The sequence below is a fragment of the Balaenoptera acutorostrata genome, chromosome 16 (genome assembly GCF_949987535.1).
Source record: "Balaenoptera acutorostrata chromosome 16, mBalAcu1.1, whole genome shotgun sequence".
Lineage (NCBI taxonomy): Eukaryota > Metazoa > Chordata > Mammalia > Artiodactyla > Balaenopteridae > Balaenoptera > Balaenoptera acutorostrata.
In genome coordinates, this window is record NC_080079.1 from 61,588,920 (window position 1) to 61,602,425 (window position 13,506).

Sequence of the window (13,506 nt, forward strand, 5' to 3'; positions counted from 1 at the left end):
AGGCAAACAGAATTGGTAGTTAAATTGCTTTAAATGAGAACATATGTGGGGAACCTAGCCCAGGTTCTGACCCTAATTAGGTACTCCGTAAATGAGTTTTATGCTTGAGAAAAGACTTTGAATATAGAGGTGGGAACAGAAGCTAAGATGCAAGAGTTTAAGAAGGGCATGACCAACCAAAATTCAAAGACCAACAAGAGACAGGTTGGAGAAAATATTCATAGCAGGTGTGATGGGATGAGTTAATATTATTTTTATACAAAAGAGCTTTCTCTGATAAATAAGAATACCCCCTAAAATCCAGCAGATAAATGGTCAAAGAAGAAGAACTGACAATCTGAAAAGAGGAAGTAGAATGAGTTAACAAATGTGGATGTTTAGCCTCACTGGTATCAGAGAAATGCAGGTTGAAACGAGGTGCCAGTTTTTGACTCTTAAGTTCGTGATGGTGGTGTAAACCGGAATGACCCCTCCTAAAGCAGCCTGTGTGTCAAAAGCCATAAAAATGTTCCTGTTTTACCCTTTAGTTCTACTTCTGGGAATTTGTCCTAAAGAAATCACTCAAAATATGGAAAAACTGAAAGCAGAAAGATGTTCAACATGACATTACTTATAACCATGAGAAGATGGGAAACATCAAAAGCCCAAAGGATAATGACTAAATAATTATGGGAAATCTAATTGACCATTACAAAGTTATTAATTTTTATGACCATATAATGACAGAAATGTTTCAAGTGGAAAAAGTGGGATATAAAGCAGTACATACACTACTGTCTAAATTTTGTTTAAAAAAACAAAGTACTTATAGATTATATTCAGTGTATAATATGTGAATAGAAAAAGAACCGGGAGAAAACCCACTGAGGTGTTAATAGTAACTTCACTGGGTGATGGGAATTTGGGAAACTTTTATTTCATACATTTTTCTGTATTTTCTACATTTTTCACCTAGACTGTGTATTACTTTGATAATCAGAATAAAAATTAAGATACTATTTATTTTTAAAGTAAGACATTAAAAGAAAGTAAGGCATAAACTTGTATATAGCTTACAATGATATGTTTAAATTGCATACACAAAAGACTGGTAACAGTGATAGGATTATGGGTGTTTTTTTCCTTTTCTCTTTTCCAAATTGCTTGTAATGTGGCTGCAGTCCTTTTATAATCAGGAACAAGTATATAATAATGAACAGCGTGGTTGGATGAAAGTACTGCAAAAGGGGAAGGAAAAGACAAGGCAAGGTATGCGGGGTTTTGCTTTTCTGGGCCTTCTTGAAAGTCAAGGTGATAACCTATGTTATGAGGGAGGCCTGTGAAGCCACTCAGAAGATCCTGACCTGTCAGCATCCTGGATCTTTCTTTTAGACCCCATCCTCCTTTCCCAGCCCACCCCCCCTCCCCAGTTTCTGCTGCTTAAAGTCCATAGGGAGATTTCTTTCTTGCTGTTCAGAAGCTTTCACAGATGCTCGGATATTAGCATTGGTTTGAGCAGTGAGTCTACCTTGTGCAGTTGAATTTGGGGACTTCAGGTTCTGGTTAGGTTTCTTTGAAGGTAGATGCCAGTGACCCAGGGTCTGTGGAGGAGTGAGAGCCACTTAAGAGGACAAGACTTGAGGGGCCCCTAATTGAGGACAACTTGTGCATTCCACTAGTCCCAGGCCAGAATGACCATCCAATCTTAAAAGAAAGAGCGAGGAAGCAAAGAAAAGGAGAGAGAAATAAGGAAAAGAAGGAAGAAAGGAAAGAAGGAAGGGAGGGAGGGAGGGAGGAAGGGAGGAAAAAGAAAAGGAAGAGAGAGATGCTATTATTTTCCTTAAGTACTGTTTGAATATTTGTTTAAGTGTGGAAAGGAGACTTGAACCTTTTTCTGGTTTAAAATTTTTAATATTTAATTTTTTTTTTTTTTTTTTTAAGGAAACGTTTTGAGAGCATTCTGTTGCCCCGTCAAGTGGGGTTGAGTTGATTGGAGTATAAACACATGTTCTTTATTTATTTATTTATTTATGGCTGTGTTGGGTCTTCGTTTTTGTGCTAGGGCTTTCTCTAGTTGCGGCAAGTGGGGGCCACTCCTCATCGCGGTGCGCGGGCCTCTCACTATCGCGGCCTCTGTTGTTGCGGAGCACAGGCTCCAGACGCGCAGGCTCAGCAATTGTGGCTCACGGGCCTAGTCGCTCCGCGGCATGTGGGATCTTCCCAGGCCAGGGCTCGAACCCGTGTTCCCTGCATTGGCAGGCAGATTCTCAACCACTGCACCACCAGGGAAGCCCCCAATATTTAATTTTTAAACATAAGTGAGGTATGGTTCTTTAAAATGACCTGGTAATTAAACAGTGCTGCAGGCTGCCGGAGGAGGAGGCCAGCTATGCATGGCTGAGGGCAAAACCCTAAAGGGATGGAGAAAGAAATTGAAAGAAGCCTGCTCACCTGGTAGAAACTAACCCATGAGTAGAAAGGATTATCTCAAGTTTTCATGCAGGGCAGTTTAAGTAAGAGAGACAGCTGGGAGCAAGTTGGGAACTTACTCCCCATTAGTTGAAGCAGACAGCAGAAAGTACTCTGCCTAAGGCAAGGTCTGGGTGAAAGCAACCTGTATGGCCTTTTGACTCCAAGACTGGCCCTGGTCTGTGCTCCTGCAGTTTTCAGTGCTGTAATTCCAGGCAAGTTAGAAGCCTGTACTCTGCTTTATCCTGGGGAAAAACCAGCGTCAACAAACCCAGTTGAACTTGGCAAACATTTGTTGATTGTATGCTGACTTTTAGACATTTTGCTAGGCACCATGGAGATTACCAAGACAAATAAGATAGGACCTTCCTTCAAAGTGTTACCACTCTGGTTGGATAAAGAGAGAAGTATATATATGAATGTAAAGCAACTCCCTTTTTTTGGATAATTTGGAAGTAAAATCTCATATGTGGGTATATATGAAAGGCTAAAGCAAGAGGCCTCATTATATTTAGGCTTTCTTTTTCTTTAGACCTATTTCTAAATTGTGGACCATTCTTTTAAATACTTGTCGTCCCCTTCTTTTGAATAGAATACGTTCTCAAAAGTGTCTTCTCAAGTAGAGTGTCAGCTTCTTGAGGGCAGGAACATTTATCTGGGTTCACTATGCCTGGAATAGCCCTCAGTAAGCATTTGTTGGCTATCGTTAGATGAATATGCGAGTAAACGACACACAGACATGTTCCTAGGGGACTTCTGTCTCCCGGCGAGCTAATGATAAAATCCTTAATTACCTTTCACCTTTTAGACACAGTCTTCCAAGATATATTTTCAGTGTTCCGTGTGGTCTTTATTTTTCGGCTCTTGTTTCATGTCTGAACATAAAGTGTTTGAGCTTCTAATTGAGACCAAGGCATCCCTGCTTTCAGCATTCCCTGTGGTTTACATCTTTGTGTCCGTAAGATCACTGCACTTTTAATCACCAGCACGCCTGCTTTTCCATTGCCCCCTAATTACAAAATGCAATAAAACATTGAAATCTTATAAATGAGCATGGCCATACCAACAAAGAAATGGGTGCCAAAATTTAATATTTGTCAGATGATTTTCAAAAGCTCAACATCTTTCTCTGAAAAGGAGTTTTAGGAGTCCAGTGAAAAAAAGTCTAGGTTCAGAAGTCAAATGTTGTTAAAGCTGAGGATGACCTAGAGTAGCTTTTGCTCTTTACCTGATAGCTGCTCACTCAAATTTCAGGCAGACCTAGTAATGAAAGAAAATAAATAATCCTGTAGGTGAGCTAGATAAGCCCAAACCTATAAATCTGCAGCAAAATGTTACTTACTCTCATAGACTTGTGATTTAATCTCCTTTTAAGAGGTTTCTCTGAGCAAATCTGAGACACCTCAGAATATCCTCAATCTGTGTTTGTGAACCTGACAGCAGAGGAGTTCTTCCTCTCCCAGGGTCTGGAGGGGTGTGTGTGCCTGTCTGTCTAGATGCTGTTTTAACCCTTCTGGTGCTGGACTCCAGGTCTCCTCCTTCTGCTCTTTTCTCCTGAGGCAGAGCCCATGCTGGTGCACTAACCTGCAGCGTCTCTGTGCTTCTCTTCTTACCTCCTCTTTCCCCTTCTCTTTCCCTTTTGCTGTGGTGTGTCCAGAAAAGGAAGTCGAGTTCCAGCGTGCACCTAATGGTGAGCCTTGCCTGCCCACCCATCCGCCCGCTCCATGCTGCCTGCGCCCGCCTGCCAGCCACGCAAACCCATTCTGCCATGTGCGTGTGCTTCACTCATCCTCACTGCATGTCTGTGCTGTGCGGGCAGGTGTGGCCTGTCCTGCCAGGCGGGGGCCATTGCCCGAGGTCGCCCAGCGGCCTAAGAAATGGGCATTGGAATGTGTGGTATGGCATTCCCTGCTGCAGCGCTTGGACTGCCCCCAGCAGCCCAGGGCAGGATGTGAAGCTGGTAGCGATTCGGGGCCAGGTGGCAAGCACAGGGGGAGACCCTCACTCACGGTCGCTCAGGAGGAGAGGCCCTGCTCACCGGGCACAAGCAGCCGTTTCCTACAGACTGGCAGCCAGCGGACCTCTGTGTGGTGTGCAGAGGAGCAGGTTGTAGGCTCTCGGGTCTGAGCCTCACTCTCCTGGCCTTTTCCCCTGTGCAAGTGCCCATTAGCACGCTGTGCCCAGTGTTTCATCTTTCCCACCCCGCCCGCAGAAGCAACAGCTGAAAGGCTGCAGAGAGTGCATATTCTTTCTCATGGGACACAGGACACCCAGGGGAACACAGCAGCCTGCATCCTTATGAAATCATCTATAAAAGCCAAAGGTGGGGCCACCTGGGTGACATCACAAGCCTCTGCAGATATGGCAGTTATTACGGACACCCTGCAGTCCTTGCCCCCTGCCAGGGTCTTTGTCTCAGCTGGGTTTTGGAAATAGAATAGCTTTGTCCAATCAGCCCCAAACAGGTCCATGTCAGCAGCTGAGCTAGGAGGGCTCTGCTCTTTTCTGGGGGTGTATGGAAGAGAGCAGAGTTCATGTGAAATTAGACCCATATCCTGGGGCCCCCTTCTCCAGCCTGCAGAGTTCAGCGGAGTCTGATAGCACTTAGGTACCTGGCTTGAGGTTCCATGCCTAGCCCTGGGTTTGGGGACATCTCAACCATTGATAGCAAGTTACGGCTTCAGGTCTGGTCCAAGGGGCCATAAAAGAGGCCTCCAGGCAAGAAGAAGTAGGACAGTCTGGATGGCTTTCTGTACGTGTTCTAGGGGAGAAGAAGCACATCCTAGCTGCCAGCGTGCCCTCATTTGCACCCTGCACAGAGATGGTAGCTGTACATTTGTCTCTCTGCTTGTTGAAGAATTTGCAGGCATCAGGCTGCTCCTCAGTGGCCACCGACTCCACAGGGACTCCCAGTGAGACTGAGTGTATTGGTTAGGATATTGTAAGAGGCAGAGAGCATCAATAGGACTCCCTGCCCTGGAGATTGGCCTCCTTCCTTCCTCGCCATCCTGCCCCCACCCTCCCTTGCTGTGCCACTCAGTGTAATATTTTGAAAGGCAAGGAGATAGCCCAGTGGTCTGCTGTTGGGAATGTTGGCCTGCTGGGCAACCTACTCTTTCCTGGGGACTGGGTTCTGGATTCACCTGCCGCTCCTTGGAGCTCTGCCCTCATTCCCAGCTGACCAGGTCGAAGATTGATCAGGCAGAAGGGCCAACAGCACAGCCCTGTCTCTACTCCCTAGGGTCAGTGGATGCATTTTGTATCCAAATTCCGTCCCTTTCATCTCTGGACACCATCTCCTAGGCCAGGTTTTCTTCCTCTCCTTGTTCCTCTTCTTTTCAGATCAGGCTTCAATCTGGTGTTGTAAGGGGAAGGAAATGCAGGTGGCAGGTTGAAAGGGCAGCAGGGGACTGCCCACAGGGGACCCAGAGTTTCTGAATTTTGTTCTGCTTTCTTATAAACCACACTCCTTTCCCTCTATAAAGTGAGAAGATCCTGAATTTCTTTGGGTGTGAAGTATGATTGTGCAGTGACATGGCACCTGGCATCAGCAAAGATTTCTGGATGCTTTAAAACAAGTCTTTGGGCTTATCCCACCTTGAGGATGCCTCCTGGGCTAGGTCTTTGGGTCCCTCCAAATAATCTCCTCTGATCATCTCTCCCACCATTGCTCCCATCCCGTAGTGTTATGGAGGCCACCTCAGGCCTAGCTCCTCCGGGCCAGGCCGGGGGGGGCAAGGGAGGTCTGGGAGTCGAGCGGCTTTGATGACTCTAGAGGAACTAAACCATCTGTTTTCTTGTCTCAGCCACAGAGCAACAACAAAAACAGTCTCGTAAGCCCAGCCCAAGAGCCCGCGCCCTTGCAGACGGCCATGGTACCTCCTGACTGCCGCTTCTCCGCCCCTGCCCCTGGCTGCCTCCCCTCCTTCCCGCGGCCCTTTTCCTTTCTCATCCCTGTAGAGCAGGCTGCTCTGTGCGCTGCCCCGTAGGCCCCTTCCCGCTCGCTGTCGTGCTTGGCCGTGCTCCTTCCTGCATGGCAGAACTGCTGCTCCTGCTGCCTTTGCTCTCGGCGGGGGAGAGTGATCAGGGCTCTCAGCTAAGCCTCCCAGCCCCAGGCTGGGCCCTCAGTGGGTCTGCTGCAGGGGCCGGGAAGGTGAGTTGCTTATAAAAGGAGAGGGTAGGAGCTTCCTTGGGATCTGTACATCAGTTCTTGGAGGCCTCCTTGTAAAATCTGCCTCAGCCTCTCCTTTGCAAAGCAGTGAATAGGAAGGGGGGCTGGGGTCCCCCACCTCTGGATGGTGCTGAGGTGTCTGGGTTCCTGGAGACCCCCATGCTGTCCGAGTTCTTTCTGGGCTCAGCCAGGGGCACTGTGTGCTCTCAGAGCTCCCTCTGCTGGTGACTAGAGTTAGCAGGGGGTGTCTGGGAGAGAGGGAGGGGGAATTGTGTTGCTCCTCCTACTTCCTGTGGCCTCTGGAGTTGCCTGCTGTGGTGCTGTAGGGACAGGAACTCTGGGAGAGGCAGAGGGTGGGTGAAGCAGGCGGCTCTCTGGGCTCAGCTTGCTGAGGGCCATTCCAGGTCTTTCTGGGAGACCTTAGTCCACTCTCCCGGCATCCCTGCCTCCTGCACACCCCTTGATGAACACTGTTGTCAGGGCCCGGCCTGTGCCCTCAAGCCTACAGCTCCTCCAGTGTACTTGTCCCATGGGAGAAAGGACACTCAGATTCAGCAGGAATCGGGAACAGGGGCCCTTGTCCTCGGCTTCCCCGGTACCTGCTTCCATTAAGCGCCAGGCCTCTCCTCCTTACCAGCCAGTGCTGTCCCCTAAATCTCGGGCTTCCAGCTGCCTGGGACCCAGTTGAGCCAGGATATTTTGTCTTGTGAGAATGGCTGGCGAGCAGGCCTCAGTGGTCATCACAGGGTCAGTGTATGAGGGTGCTGGGGTAGGGGTGGGGTCCCTTAGGGAAGAGCTGTAGGTCTGTCCCCAGGTCAGGAGGGTAATTTTCATCTTCTCTCACAGGAGCCACAAACCACCGTGGTCCACAACGCTACAGATGGGATCAAGGTAAGTGGCTCCTGAACCAGTCTCCTGCTTTCCAGGTCAGCAGGAAACAGGTGGGCTGGGTCACAGGGTTTAAGCGTCCTGCAGATGGCAGCCTACAGGCTGCACCTCAAGGCCAAGGTATTTGCAGAGTCTAGGCTGGGGGTAGCACATGCCTGTTTATCACTCTGTTGCCAGGGAGGGCATCATACCTTAGTGGTGCTGAGCTCAGGCTCTAGAACCAGACAGGCCTGAGTTTGCATCCTGGCCCTGGGCCCCTGGACAAGTCACTCTCCCACGCTGCACCTCAGTTTCCTTATCTGTAAATTGGGGATAATAAAAGTAGAATCTTTCTCCATGTGAAGTTTAAATGAGAGTAAACATTAGCTAGAAAAACAGAGGCAAGAGTATAATCAGACCCTAGAGCAGTCATTCCCCATTGCCTCACTCCTTTATGCCCTCAATAACCTTGTCTCCGTATTTTCACTACCATTAGTAAATATTTATTGAGCCCAAAACCATCCACGGCTCTGGTTTACAGAGGTGACGAGACAAAATCCCTCTCCACAGGTGTAGGGGAGGCAGATAATAAACCAAAAACCAAATAAATAAGATAAAATCCAGTAGTGATAAGTGCTATGAAGAAAATGATGCAAAGTAAATAGATAATGAACAGGGCCTTTAATTAAGTGGTCGGGGAAGGGCCTCCCTCAGGAGGTGATATTTGAGCTAAAAACTAAAAGACTGGAAGGAGACAGCCAGGCAGACTCTGAGGCAGAGTGCCGCAGACAGAGGGAATGCGAGGGCAGGGGCTTCGCACATATACGGGACAGAAGAAATCAGAGCTAAGGGTGTGGTGAGCAAGGGGGAGAGTAGCAGGAGGGTGGTGAAGCTGGAGGAGCAGACAGGACCTGCTCTGTAGGACTTGATAGGAGTTTGCATTTTTTTTCCAGCAGCAATAAGAAACTGTTGGAGGCTCTTAGCAGGGGAGTAATGGCGTCTGATTTACACTCTGGCTGTGTTATGGGCAAGAACTTTAGGGAGGAAGCAAGTGTGGAAGCAGGGAGACCAGGCAGCTATTGTGTAGTTCAGGTGCCAGATGTTCGCATCTTGGGCTGAGGTTGTAGCTGTGCATTTGAGGAGAAGAGGTAAGACACGTGATTTATTTTGGAGGTAGAACTGACAGATTTGGTTTTAGATTAGATAATTGGGATATGAGGGAAAGAGAGAAAGAAAAGAATCAGCATAAAAATCAAACCTAGAAGATGACTCTAGGTTTTAGCCTGAACAACTGGATAAGTGGTACATTTACTGACTTGGGGAAGACTCAGGACGGTGTTTGGGAATCCAGAGTTTTATAAGAGTCAGATGGCAAGGGTGGAAATAGAACCTTCTGATTCCTCCTTGCAGCTCCCATAGGAGCACAGGCTCTGCTTTTGTTCTGCTTGGCTCCTCTGGGCCTGATTTATAGAAACTTGTTCTTTTTGGCCTGCAGGGCTCCACAGAGAGCTGCAACACCACCACAGAAGATGAGGACCTCAAAGGTAGGTGCTAGCCCTTGGTGGGGAAGGGGCCCCGGCAGTGTCCCAGGTACCTAGGCTCCAGTGGGGCACCTGCCTTGTCTGCCCCCAGAACTGAGATTGGTGGCTCCTTATACCCCAGGAGGAAGTTTGGCATAAAAGCTATGAGGCCCTGTCTCTTGTTGCTGGGCTGGGCAAGTGGCTTCTCTTCTTTGACCCCAAGTCTGGGATAGCTAAACGAATGCTGTTCCTGAGCCTGTCCAGGCCTAGGGCTCAGAGAACTGTTCCTGTCGCTGCTGCGATGTGATATCCCAGAACAGGGACATCTTGAGTCCCTGCAGAAGCAGCCTATAGATGTCATGAGCCATTAGTAGGGTGACCAGTCATCCCAATTTCCCCAGGACTGAAGTGATTCCCAGGATGTGGAACTTTTGGTTTTAAAACTAGGACAGTCCTGGACACGTCGGGGTGGGTTGGTCACTCTTATCACAAAGCTTTGGCATGAGTGACGGAGTCAGAACCACATTTGGCCCTGTCCCAGTGGTCCTGTGCAGACCACCAGCTTAAGCTTGGGCCTGGCCAGAGTGCCAGGGGGTGTGGGAAGGCATGGCAGGCCAGGCTACTGGGAATCTCTGTCCTGCTCTTTGGTTTGGCCTCCTGGAATTGCTCCCTTTGCCTTCAGTAAGTGACCTTAGGCCAGGTCCTCAGAAACGTTGGAGGAACGTTACAGGACAGAGCTGAGAGAGCATGCCCAGCGGCAATAAGGGAGCAACAAACCTCTGGTAATACAAAAAAAAAAAGGAAAAGAAAAAAAAAAGCATATACGTATAAGGCAGTAAAGAACAGTGCCTCCGGGGCTGCTGGGATTGAGGTCAGATCAGTTCACTTCTGGCGATGCTGGCAGAGTAAGCGGCTCCTTCACTGCTGGGCTCTTGACCTTGTAGCCTCGCCCCCTGGAACATCTTCCCCTGAACTTGTACAGGCTGTTCGAAGGCTCCTCTGGAAGCCACAAACCCAGGTCTGTGCCCCTTCCTGGGGCTCTCAGCTGGGAGGCCTCTCTGGCAGAGGCGGCGGCGTGGGACGTGGTCCAGTGTCCACAGCAGCCTGAGGCGTTGCCTTGCCCCGGCTCTTCAGTGCCACGGGCTCGGGTCCTGTCCGGCTTGCTCGCTCACCTGCCTTGTTTTGTTTGTTTTGGCTGCTCTGCCTTGCCCTGCCCTGCCCTGCCCTGGCTGGCTAGCTGCCCCGCTCCGCACTGGGAATGGCAGCTCGGTGCCTGAAGGACGGAGCTCCCGGGACAGAACAGCCCCCTCTGCAGGCATGCAGCCCCAGCCTTCTCTCTGCTCCTCAGCCAGTAAGTGTGAGGGAGGCACATTCTGGCTTCCGTCTCCCTGGCTCGTCCTCAAGCCCCTCGGGGATTCCCCCCCAGCCCCTCCCCAGAGCTGTCAGCCCAGCCCAGCTGTCCCTCTGCTCAGCCTCTGCTGGGTGTGGGAGCTGATTGGAGGTGCTGTTAGGACCAGGCAGGGGCCCTTGAGACCGGGGCCCAAAGACATGAAGAAGAGCGGGTGGAAGATCGTTGCAGGAGGGAAGGAGTAGAAAGCCACTGGGATATGCAGTGGGCCTTGCCTCAGCACTGAGCGGGAAGAAAGGTGGAGTCAGAAGTCAGGTCCAGGGTAGTGGGCATGGGGGGGTGGTGAAATTTGCCATAGTCAAGAAACCATGTCGGGATGTGGTGCTTCTTGAGGCTAAGCATAATATCATATTAAGAGCTTGGGGTGAGACAGACCTGAGTTTAAATCCAGCTACACTACCTTCACAAATGTGTGAAGTAGCTTAACCTCCCAGAGCTACAGTTTACTTATCTGTAAAGTGGGGATAAAATGGCACCTACCTTATAGCATTATGGAAAATAAATGGGATAGTAGAATGTCTGGGTATGATGCTTTGCTGGGTTAATGGTAGCTTGTATTTGTATTTTTAGTTGTGTTTTTGTAGAGGATGCCTTTGTCTGCTTCTTTCCCTCCTACCATCTGTCCTTTCAGAGTTTCTAAACACGATCCTCTTCACCCATAGGGCGCCAGTCAGGTCCTGCAGATGGGTGTGGTGGGGTTGGAGAGGGTGTGTGTGTGTGTGTGTGTGTGTGTGTGTGTGTACGTGTGCCTACCTGCTTGCCTCTAGAAAGTGGATAGAGCTCTGTGGTTCCCCTCGCCTCCTGTTTATTCACCTAGAGCTGCCCCCATGATGGTGCTGATGGCTGAAGAGCCCCCTCCTGGCTGTACCATTGGCTGCTCTGCCTTCTCCCAGTGGTGCCCCTTAGCTGTGCTGTTCTAATGCTCGCATTTGTCTTGCAGCCTCTCGCTCCTGTGAGGAAAGGCTTGTGGCCTGGGCCGGCCTGGGGCTCCGGTCAGGGTTAGCCCGAGCTCAGTACGAGGCCTCCCTTACCCTGGCGGTACCCTCTGCTAATAGTGGCGCTCCCTGTAAGTGAGCTGCCTAGGAGAGCAGGATGTCACCAGCAGTCCCTTGGCTTGGGATTGGGGTAGGGGGCGCTCTGAGGGCACCAACTCTGCCTGCCTGTCAGTCTGAAGCTTGTCTTGGTTTTCCTGAGGGACATGTCCTGGCTTGAGAGCTGGTATGAGATTTAGAGCCTTTCCAAGGCTTGTTCAGGGTAAACGGAACTGTCTCACTGGTGAGAGGCTCCATTTAAAGAAGAGTGTTTATAGTTTCAAGATCCTTTATCCCAGAAAAGCCCTGTGGAGGACATGAGCAGGGTAAAGAGAATTAAGCATCCATCCCAGGGCTCTGTTCATCCTTTGGAGCCCTCATCCCTGGCTAGATTCTGCTCTCAGGCTGGCTGTCGCCCAGGGCTAAGTTCTGGACCGCTGAGTGAGGGCTGGGGGTGGGGAGGTGGTAACTGAGACCTGACTGAGCCCCTTCAGGTGAGAGAAGCAAGTGGGTGGTGGAAATAGCCATATCGGGAGATGGTTCTTTGAGAGGCTGAACTTGCTGGGGATCAATCAGATACACAGACTGAGGGCAGAATATTCACAATGTGTCAGGCTCCTCAGCTGTTAAAGACAAGAGTGTTTTCTGCATCCTGGTTGTTGATGGAGAGGGAGGCAAAGGCCAGAGGATCATAAGGCGGGCTTTGTGGGGAGGGGGTCGTTAGCTCTATGGACAACAGAGGGGGAATGGAGGGAAAGGTGGGCTCCTCTTCCTGCAAAGGGCCTTAAAGACAGAGAAGACAGGGATGTCTTTGTCAAAGAGATCACAGGGGATTCTCTGAAGGATTGGGGAGGGCTTCCCGTCACTTGGGAGATTCCCAGTCTCACACGGGTAAATTGCTGGATTTTTCCCCCCACAGTGCGAAAACAGGAGATCATTAAGATCACAGAACAACTAATTGAGGCCATCAACAATGGGGACTTTGAGGCCTACACGTGAGTAGAGACTTATTTCCTTGAGACCCAAGTCATCTCTCGAGGCCTTCCCTCCTCCCAAAAAGCAGCTGGGACCAGGGGAAAAGAGAAGGCTGGGCCTTGTGCACAGTGTCTGACTTAAACACCAGGCCCCTAGCCTGGGAGCCCTTCCAGGTAGACATCAGTGATTGAGCCCGCCTGTGGTGTCTGGGCCGTGGGCTGAAAGGGCAGAGCTAAGCGGCTTGGCAGGCAGGGCTCTAAGATCTCAGCCGTCTTGTCAGGCCCAGCCCACAGCTAACCTGCTGCGGGACAGACACCACTGATGGGGAAGAGAGACGAGTAATTCTCATACAAGACTGACGGGCTGCTTTTTTTTTTTCCCCCTGCAGGAAGATTTGTGATCCAGGCCTCACTTCCTTTGAGCCTGAGGCCCTCGGTAACCTCGTGGAAGGGATGGATTTCCATAAGTTTTACTTTGAGAATCGTGAGTGGGTTCGTGCTGCTGAGATACTCCTGCCTGCCCCTCACCCTCTTGCCTCTGTCCCCGCTCACCTTCTCCTCTTCCCAGTTGCCCGCTTTTCCCTTACTGGACCTGCCTGCCGCACCCTGGTCTATGTGCTTGCCCCCTTGGGCCCTGAGGATGGTCTTCAACTGGCACCTTCAAAGGCCCGCCTCCAGAGCCCCGCCTGCCCCTGCATTCTGCAGCTGCCTCGTGGCAGTGCCAGTGCCAGTTGCCATAATCAAGGCCACTGTATTTCTTTAAGCCTCGCCTCTTTCCAAGACGATTGGAAACCATGCGAGGTTAGGTTGAGATGATCTCAGCTCTGTGTCTGCAGGTTTCAGAATAGAGGAAATTAAAACCAGGATAAGAATGTGCAAGCAAGCAAGTAACAGGGCACCGTTGGTGATTGTGAGATCGGAAGTTGGGGCTAGGGTCCTCCTCCTAGCCGCGAGGGAGACAGGAGTCCTGGCTGGGGGTCAGGGGAGCGAGGTATATGTTCTGGACAGTTCCTGGAAGTCCCAGAGGATAAGAAGCTGATTCATCTCCTCCTCCCATCTTTCTTTCCACTAAGACCGTCCCCCTTCT

At 50.1% G+C, this 13,506-nt stretch overlaps 1 protein-coding gene across 21 annotated transcripts in view; it reads left to right on the top strand.

Annotated features, from left to right (window-relative positions):
• Positions 1-13,506, top strand: part of CAMK2G (calcium/calmodulin dependent protein kinase II gamma) — a 54,017-nt gene that overhangs the window by 36,746 nt on the left and 3,765 nt on the right. For 3 of the 21 annotated variants that reach the window (XM_057530515.1, XM_057530518.1, XM_057530516.1), the window contains 7 exons: positions 4,106-4,138; positions 6,255-6,323; positions 7,466-7,510; positions 8,982-9,030; positions 10,244-10,357; positions 12,365-12,440; positions 12,809-12,903. In XM_057530515.1, coding sequence (XP_057386498.1) covers positions 4,106-4,138; positions 6,255-6,323; positions 7,466-7,510; positions 8,982-9,030; positions 10,244-10,357; positions 12,365-12,440; positions 12,809-12,903 — 481 coding nt within the window. Of the gene's footprint in view, positions 1-4,105; positions 4,139-6,254; positions 6,324-7,465; positions 7,511-8,981; positions 9,031-10,243; positions 10,358-12,364; positions 12,441-12,808; positions 12,904-13,506 lie in introns of those variants that run through there. The other 18 variants (XM_057530517.1, XM_057530520.1, XM_057530523.1 and 15 more) reach the window with 8 other exon arrangements.